Source organism: Panicum virgatum, chromosome 8N (assembly GCF_016808335.1).
Source record: "Panicum virgatum strain AP13 chromosome 8N, P.virgatum_v5, whole genome shotgun sequence".
Classification (NCBI taxonomy): Eukaryota; Viridiplantae; Streptophyta; class Magnoliopsida; order Poales; family Poaceae; genus Panicum; species Panicum virgatum.
Genome location: NC_053152.1, coordinates 49,495,650 through 49,504,865, shown reverse-complemented (window position 1 = coordinate 49,504,865; position 9,216 = coordinate 49,495,650). Strand labels below are relative to the sequence as shown.

General features: G+C 43.6%; 1 protein-coding gene across 10 annotated transcripts; it reads left to right on the top strand.

The window, feature by feature from the left end:
* The first annotated feature begins 2,680 nt into the window (after positions 1-2,680).
* Positions 2,681-8,991, top strand: LOC120685601 (pentatricopeptide repeat-containing protein At3g24000, mitochondrial-like). Of its 10 annotated transcripts, none has more exons than XM_039967615.1 (6): positions 2,896-5,962; positions 6,088-6,150; positions 6,749-6,832; positions 7,483-7,593; positions 7,698-7,734; positions 8,289-8,991. In XM_039967615.1, the coding sequence occupies exon 1, from the start codon at positions 3,038-3,040 to the stop codon at positions 5,807-5,809; it is 2,772 nt and encodes a 923-aa protein (XP_039823549.1). In that variant the 5' UTR covers positions 2,896-3,037; the 3' UTR covers positions 5,810-5,962; positions 6,088-6,150; positions 6,749-6,832; positions 7,483-7,593; positions 7,698-7,734; positions 8,289-8,991. The 10 variants fall into 10 exon arrangements, with proteins under 10 accessions (XP_039823553.1, XP_039823549.1, XP_039823547.1 ...); XM_039967613.1 differs by having other exon boundaries at positions 7,698-7,844; XM_039967612.1 differs by having other exon boundaries at positions 7,698-7,856.
* Positions 8,992-9,216: the final 225 nt, after the last annotated feature.

Genomic DNA, 9,216 nt, shown 5'->3' with positions numbered 1-9,216 from the left:
TAAATCCCTGTGAATATGCAACATATTTGTATTCATCAAGGTATGGTCTTTGATATGATCGGCATTTACTTTTTGGATATATACCAAAAGTTTGTCTAAAAATTTTAATCACTTCATCTTTAATGCTACCGGATCCAAAATCATTGGCCCTAGACCGATTTACATTAGGTGTACCATAAGGTTGAGCAAAGTTCGGCGGTGTAGGAACATGTTGCAACGAACTTGCTGCCCCACATGACACACTTGCATGAGGTGATAAATTATAATTAATTCGGCTATGCTGGTTAGCCGAATTAGTCACTAAAGCATTATTAGTTGGAATTTTGTCACTAGCCGAACCATCCATGGTCTTATCAGTATTAGATGCAGATGCATTTTTATCATCACCGATAGACTTCATACCAAGATGGGTTTCTATTCGGCTGAAGCAATCATCAAACATACTTTGAATATTTTGACCCATAAAATCCAACTTGTTATTCACATAAGAAGCAACATGGCTGTTTATCCTCATCGAATTTTACCTCAAACTGTGAAGCATCGAAGGCGACATCCTTTGTGACCTTCCCTTGTCGATCAATGGAGAAGTGCCAGGTGTATTGCTTCATGGCTTTATCCTCCAGTCTTTGGATCTCCTTCTCCTTCTCCTCTATGATCTTCGTTTGGATGTCATCAAGAGCCTTCTGATGCTCGGCCGATAGTTTGATTAAATGTTGGCCTTTGGATGTTGGCGGCATCAACATCACTAGGTTTAGGGATTTTACCGGCCATGGTAGCCGATTGATTTTATCCCCAGCGGAGTTGCCAAAATGTGTTGACGCAAATCTAGGGCCAACACACGAAACGCACTCGATCATGCAGCAAGCAGAGGTGCGTGTTGCATCACCGCCGCTCTGACCGGTCAGACCGGTGGTAAAGACCGGTCACACCGGTGTTCGCCGGAGTAGACCGGCAACGAACATGTGAACGTTAGCCCGGGAAGACCCGTCGGGTCAAGCGCACGCAGGGTTGTTCTAGGATTGGCATGCCACATAGAACGCCCTCAATCGACATAGAGATGAAGAAGGAACAACAAGTAGTAGATTGAAAAAGCTAGGGCAAGAAAAAGTAAAAGATAAAAGTTTGTATATTTGATTGATTGGATCAACCTCAATCGGCCGTGTCCCTTTATATTTATAGGGAGGGGAGGTCTTGCCCCATTAGGAGTCCAACTTTATACAAATTCAGTGTCAAAATACAACTCCAAACTCGGACTGTGCAGTTTAAACCGGTCTGACCGGTACGATCCTGTGTCAAGTCTTCCAGAAGCCATAACTCCCTCATCCGACTCTAAATTGGATGTTCTACATATGTATTTTGATCGTCTCGACAAGAGCTACACAATAGTGAAGTCAAATTTTCATTTTGACAAAGTCACCTTGACCGGTCAGACCGGTTTGTGTATACCAGTCTGACCGGTCTGCACAGTCTGCCAATTTTGGTTGTCAACACATTAAAATGAACTAAATTATCCATAAATGCCAAAAAAATAAAACATCAAAAAAATCAAGGGCTAATGTACTAAAGATCCAACTGTTCAAAACCAAGTGTAATTCATTTGTTGAATTATCCAGCAAATCTAACCTCCATTTTCATCCAAATCACAAGAATGTAATTAATTAATTAATGCCATGAAGCCAAATTAACAAAATAACCGCATGTGGCTTTAGGTGAAAATTCGATCTCATTTCACCATGCAAGATGACACATACCATCGCAAAATTAAAAGGTGCCAACGAACCAACAAGATTTACCAATCCATGCATGCATTTGGCAAAATAAATCACATTGCATTATACTGAAGAAATCTAGTATAAGTAGGGACGCGTCTCGTATGCTTGTAGTTGGTTTATTAAGCAGTATACAGTAGCTATATCATTCAGGATCATCCATCGTCTTCCATCTCTGCATGATATGTGTTCGTGTAGTACCAGCTAGCTGCAGTAGCTCTGCAGCTGCGTCCATCTTTGCGGCGACACAAGTCACTGCCCTGCAATAATATACACTGGTGACGGTGGGGGGGGCTCAGCGTCGACTTGACTTGACCGACCCCGGAGCACACCACATGATGACACGCCCAGAGGCATTTGCAACAATGCTCTGCTAGCTGGACTATTAGTACTCTACTTACACAGGTATAGAAAACATTTCTACTTGTGTTTTTCAGACTGTCAATGGCTCATGAGTCAGATCTACTACTGCTGGTGAAATGTCGCAAACATTTTCGATGCTTCAAATGTCACAGACATCATTGACGATGCAGATTGGGTTTGTGCTGCAGTGGAGAATCTGTTTACAGGACAGCCCATTCAGATTGGGCTAAGATGGATCGAGAGTTTTTTTTAACAAGCGATCTTAATTCTAATGGGTCTTGAAGGACCAAATTCTTCTAGCCTGGGCTGGGCTGGGCTGGGCTTTCTACAATCCATCCATCCAAATGTCTAAACTAGCAACAGTTTCTTCTTCCTTCTCGATAAGGGTAAAAAAAAATTAGTTGGATCCATGCCACTATATTTCTTGAAATTGAATTTTATGTTCAAAATCATGCCATTCAATGGCATAGATTTCAACATGAAATCCAAATTCACGGAGTTGTGGTGGCATTAATCGAATTTTCCAAAAAAAAAAAAAACACACACACACGAAACTGACCAGGCGCTACGCCACCACGCGGCCGCGCCTCGCCGCGCGCCGCCTCTCCTCCACCACCGCGGCGCCATGCCTTCCCCTCGACCCGCAGCATGCTCCGCCTACTCCTCCGCCACAAGCCTCCGCCTTGCCCTCCGACCTGTGCGCCTCCCACCCGCACCCCGCCGTCGCCGCGTTCCCGAGCGCCGGCTTCTCCGGCCTCGCAGACCACCCGCTCCTCGCGCGCGCCGTCCACGGCCTCGCCCTCCGCCGCGCGCTCCCTCTCTCCGCCTTCCACCGCAACACCCTCCTCGCCTTCTACTTCCGCCAGCGCACTTCCCCCGACGCGGCCCTCCACCTGTTCGACGAGATGCCGCACCGGACGTCTTCCTCCTGGTACACCGCCATCTCCGGATGCGTGCGCTGCGGCATGGACTCCACGGCCTTCTCCCTGCTGCGGGGCATGCGGGAGCGTGACGTGCCCCTCAGCGGCTTCGCGCTCGCGAGCCTCGTCACGGCATGCGAGTGCCGGGGCTGGGAGGAGGGTGTGGCGTGCGGCGCCGCCATCCACGCGCTCACACACAGGGCGGGGCTCATGGGGAACGTCTACATCGGGACCGCGCTCCTGCACCTCTACGGCTCCCGTGGGCTGGTGTCGGATGCCCAGCGACTGTTCTGGGAGATGCCTGAGCGGAATGTCGTGTCATGGACAGCGCTAATGGTGGCATTGTCGTCGAACGGGTACTTGGAGGAGGCATTGGCCGCTTATCGTCGGATGAGGAGGGAAGGTGTTCCGTGCAATGCGAATGCCTTTGCCACGGTGGTCAGCTTGTGTGGGTCACTCGAGGATGAGGCGGCTGGGCTTCAGGTCGCTGCCCATGTGGTGCTCTCTGGCCTGCAGGGGCACGTTTCAGTGGCAAACTCGCTTATCACCATGTTTGGGAACCTGTGGATTGTGCAGGATGCGGAGAGGCTCTTTGATCGGATGGAGGAGCGGGACCGGATATCTTGGAACGCGATGATATCCATGTACTCACATGAAGGGGCCTGCAGCAAATGTTTTATACTACTTTCAGATATGCGTCGTCATGGTGGAGTGAGGCCTGATGTGACGACTCTGTGCAGCTTGTTATCTGTCTGTGCTTCGTCGGATCATGTTTCCCTAGGAAGAGGGATTCATTCCCTGTGTCACAGGAGTGGTCTGCATTCTTCTGTTCTGGTTGGTAATTCCCTTGTTAATATGTACTCTGCTGCCGGGAAGCTGGATGAGGCTGAGTCTCTGTTCTGGAGCATGAGCAGGCGTGATGTAATGTCGTGGAACACTATGATTTCATCTTACGTGCAGAATGATAGCTGTGTTGAAGCACTTCAGGCATTGGGCCAGTTACTTCGAACTGATGAAGGTCCACCAAACCACATGACATTTTCCAGCGCTTTAGGAGCATGTTCAAGTCCAGAAGCCTTGATGGATGGCAGAACAGTTCATGCCATGGTATTGCAGCACAATCTTCAGAACAATCTACTGATTGGAAATTCTCTCCTCACAATGTACAGTAAATGCAATTCGATGGAAGATGCAGAGAGAGTATTTCAGTCAATGCCGTGTTGTGATGTTGTTAGCTGCAATGTGCTTATTGGGGGCTACTCAACACTTGAGGATGCTACAAATGCAATGCGTGTGTTTTTATGGATGAGGGGTACTGGGATAAAGCCAAATTATATCACAATGATAAATATCCAGGGATCTTGCAAATCTCCACATGATTTGCGCAGTTATGGAATGCCACTGCATGCATACATAACACAGACTGGATTATTGTCAAACGAGTACATTACAAACTCATTGATCACGATGTATGCAACCTGTGGTGATTTGGAATCTAGTTCTGATATATTCTGCAGAATCAAGAATAAGAGTGTTATTTCCTGGAATGCCATCATCGCTGCCAATGTACGACATGGCCATGGAGAGGAAGCTCTAAAGCTTTTCACGGATTTGCAGCATGCTGGAAACAAACTTGATCGTTTTTGTCTAGCTGAATGTTTGTCGTCCAGTGCAAGCTTGGCATCATTAGAGGAAGGCATGCAGCTACACGGTCTTAGTGTGAAATGTGGGCTGGATCATGATAGTCATGTTGTTAATGCCGCAATGGATATGTATGGGAAATGTGGAAAGATGGATGATATGTTGAAAATGCTGCCTGATCCTGCCAGTCGGCCTACTCAATGTTGGAATACATTGATATCAAGTTATGCAAGATATGGTTATTTAAAAGAAGCTGAAGATACATTCAAGCACATGGTCTCGATAGGGCGAAAGCCAGACTATGTGACATTTGTTGCCCTCCTCTCGGCTTGTAGTCATGCTGGTCTAGTAGACAAGGGCATCAATTACTACAACTCTATGGCTTCTACATATGGTGTGCCCCCTGGAATAAAACATTGTGTTTGCATAGTGGATCTCCTTGGACGTTTAGGGCAATTTGCAGAGGCAGAGAAATTTATTGAAGAAATGCAAGTCTTGCCAAATGATCTAATATGGAGTTTGCTTTCCTCTAGTAGAACTTACAAAAATCTGGATATTGGGAGGAAAGCTGCCAAGAATCTCCTGGAATTGGATCCATTTGATGACTCTGCGTATGTTCTTTTGTCAAACTTATATGCTACAAACGCAAGATGGGTAGATGTTGACAAATTAAGAAGTCACATGAAGACCATCAAGTTACACAAAAGACCTGCCTGCAGCTGGCTCAAGTTGAAGAATGAGGTGAGCACATTTGGTATAGGTGACCGGAGTCATATGCATGCAGAAAAGATCTATGCAAAGTTGGACGAAATCTTGCTAAAGCTCAGGGAAGTGGGCTATGTGGCTGATACCACATCTGCGCTGCATGATACGGATGAAGAGCAAAAAGAGCAGAACCTGTGGAACCACAGCGAGAAGCTTGCATTGGCATACGGGCTTCTTGTTGTGCCAGAAGGATCTACAATAAGGATATTCAAGAATCTCAGGGTCTGTGCAGACTGCCATCTGGTATTTAAGCTGGTTAGCATGGTTTATCACAGGGAAATCGTTCTGAGAGATCCTTACAGGTTCCACCAATTCAAAGGTGGATACTGCTCTTGTTCAGATTTTTGGTGAGATAGTCATACACCAATTCAGATTTTTGGTTGTACATGTCAACACAGGATTCTCTCTCCCTCCCTCTGACACACATATATGAAAACTGATGGAGCTGACTGTCAAACTCACACCCTCCCTTTGTATTTAAAGAAGCGATTATCCAGGACAAATGTGAGTTTCTTTTTTTGTCCTTCAGCCATGTAGATGTATCTCTACTTGTTCTCTTTACACATAATTCTACATAGAGGTAGCTCAGATGCAAATGTAACCATGGTTAACTTATTTAATGTTAGTAGCTCATAATGTTATCAAGCTCCCGCCGTCGATCGATGGATCCTACATCCTACATCCAACCCACGGTATGCATGACTGGATCAATTTTTTTTCACCTCCTCGACTATTTGCTCAAGTCTGAATACAGAATACCCTCTGCAACTTTAAATCCTTGTTTTACTCGGTCAATGATGCTCGACAGTTTTTATGATTGTGGTTCAGTGCATTAACTTTTCACTGTCAATCGTAAACAAGTGTTGTTGTAATCTTTTAGAGGCCGGGCTAAGATGTGTTTATGTTTTCTCCTCGGTGCCTCAACAAGTGTTTTGGGGTGTTATAGAGAAACTGAATAAACAATGCTTTTTGATGGACTCGGGAACTTTGGATGTCTTCGAGCTTTAAAGCTCAGAATTGCAGATGAATGCTAGCTGTCCACCAAATGTTTTTCCATCCTAGCTGTTATAATAAAAAAGAAGTTGTTACTTTCTTACTTTTCATGCATAGTGAATTTTGGTGACAGAACAAGGTTGCAGATAATTGTTGTTAGTAAATGTACTTAAATATACTGATTCCGTCATTTGCAGTCATTCTGGAACTGGATGCATGAATTTTGGTGATAGAACAAGATTGCAGATACTTGTTGTTAGTAAATGTACTTAAATATACTGATTCTGTCATTTGCAGTCATTCTGGAACTGGAACCCGTGTTCAGCAGAGTGTTCTCTATTCAGATAGGCCAAGGTGGTCTCGTCACAGAAGACCAGCACTGTAAGTGTGATACTATTCCTGTTATCTTTATATCTATGTTTGTTTCTTGACGTGTGCTTGTTTCTATGGAAAATTCATAATCCCTTTCTCCTTGATATTATTTGCAATGATTTCATCCCATTTTGATATGCATTGATCAGGGAAGAGGAGTATATATATATATATATCCTTGAGGAGAGCAGTAGTGAGCTTGGTAGGGCAGTTGTAGATTTGCCAACAATTGAGGCGTTATCATTGAGTGATCCCCCACCCCTGGCCCCTCAAATACCTGAAGAGTTTGATGATGAATATCCTGCGTATTCATATTTCTCTGTTTTGTATTTCGTATCAAATTTTAGCAATACGAAGTGAAAGAGAATTTTTACATGTAGTTACATCTTTTGGATAATGTGAAAAACAATAGAGTAGTATGTGATTGGCACAACACCAAGACATCAAGCACTGTAAGCCAAATGGTTTAGTTGCTAAATTTTTTGCTGCCCCTGGAAACTAATATATTTTTGTCCTCATCATGTATTATAATAAATTTATAATGACCAATGAGCAAGAAATTGTGTCTTATCGCTAAGGAGACTAGAACAAGACTGGAAGCTGGTATAAGTTAGCCTTTTGTCGTTGGCGTTTACAAAAACTTTTGTCAATCTTTGCAGGCAACCTGAGCCTGTAGGATATGAAATTGGAACTGTTGGTCCACAGACTCTTTGCTGTTCGGTCCGCCCACCCCGCCCCAAGTGGTTGGGAGGAGTTCGAGGACAAGCTAGGTTAGTGTTATTCACCATTTCCCCTTTTCACTATTCTTCCCTCGTTCTGTTGTAGTAACTGACTATTATCCTATTTCGCTCCTTCATAAATATGTTGTGACTAGATTTGAGGAGCATGCCGGTAATGTGAACAGTAGTGAGGTTGGTTCAACAGTTACTGTTCCATCAGAATATGAGGCATTATCCGCAAGGGACTCATCTTTTATACCTGAATCAACCGAAGAGAAGCCCCCAAAAGATTCCGATGCCGAGTACATACAACTGTAGTGCTTTTAATGTTGAGTATTATGTTTTTCCTATTTGAACTATTTCAAATACAGACAAAAAAATACCCAGAAGCTTTAAATCATGAAAAACTTTTATTTGTACACACATGCACCAAAAAACAGAAAAAGCAATAGATTGGCACAAGTTTAGCATCACAGAGTCTAAGCTTATTAAGTCACATGTCCTCATTCTAATTTCTAGCACTACCAGCAAATAATTTGCTAAGTGGCATAGAGTTGCAGTAGATGTACTGCTTATGATTGTGCTTAAGCAATCCAAGTGACTTTAAAATAAATATTGTTAGACTGCTATTGGCTGACTCAGAAATGAATGCACTTGCTCGATACAGTTTGCGTCCCAGTCTAATTCCGTGTATACTCTAATATATTACTTGCTTCTATCATATGGGCATGCATGCTTTTCTCTAGGAAGGAGGAGTCGTTGTGTTTGCTTAGGGAATACTTTCTTAAGAATCCTCCGACCGGCCTCAGAGAGGCTTTTGATCAAATTATAGCTGCTGAACATGCTGCTCAGGGTAGAGAGCCACCACTACCAAGAAAACAATTCCCAGTTGATCAGGAAACCAAATCTTTTCAGGCAGAAGAACATGATTTTGCTACCGGTGCGGCGGTGCTCCATCTGAGTGTGTAACATTAAGACAACCAAGTTATAGTTTTTAACCTATTGGTCTCTTTTCTTTTCTCATTGTATTCTGGTTACTTTCTAGTGCTCATAGTTAATTTTCCCTAAGCATTTCCATTTTTTTATCGAGTTGTCATGTACATGGGTTGTAGGGCATGTGGTCTAAATTTGGTCTGCCCTACTTCGACACTGATGGTGCAAGGTTAGGACCCCATGTTCTGCGGATGTTGTAAACTATCCAATTACCACTCTTATGCTACACACATTGATATATTCTACCCTATTTGTTTTACTTGGCAAAAAGTTAGGGTTGTTGGTAACATTTGTGCAGCATATGTATCATTTGCCCATACACCATAGCATTATTCCCAATAGTGGCTTTTCTGGTGATGGTAAAGTGGATTGGGGACGTGGCAATGGCAAGTGAAAATTTTCTAAAGAATTGTGTATGCACCAACATTTGAACATATATAGGTTGATTCAATGCAAGTTTACTGTATTACTTTATATTTGCCTAGCTGAGCAAATATAAACACGAGTCATTATGGAAGACATTATGAAATTTGAACATAGTGAAAGGCATTCTGAAATTTTCTCTGTTTAAATATAAACACGAGTCATTATGGAAGACATTATGAATGTCCATGACCAGGTCACAGTGGACCAGTGACAATTCGTCGACACTCCGTGGTGCGCGTGGAGGGCAATGTACAG

Coding starts and splice junctions, on each gene's coding strand:
- LOC120685601 (XM_039967618.1), top strand. CDS start 3,038: ATGCCGCACCGGACGTCTTCCTCCTGGTACACCGCCATCTCCGGATGC.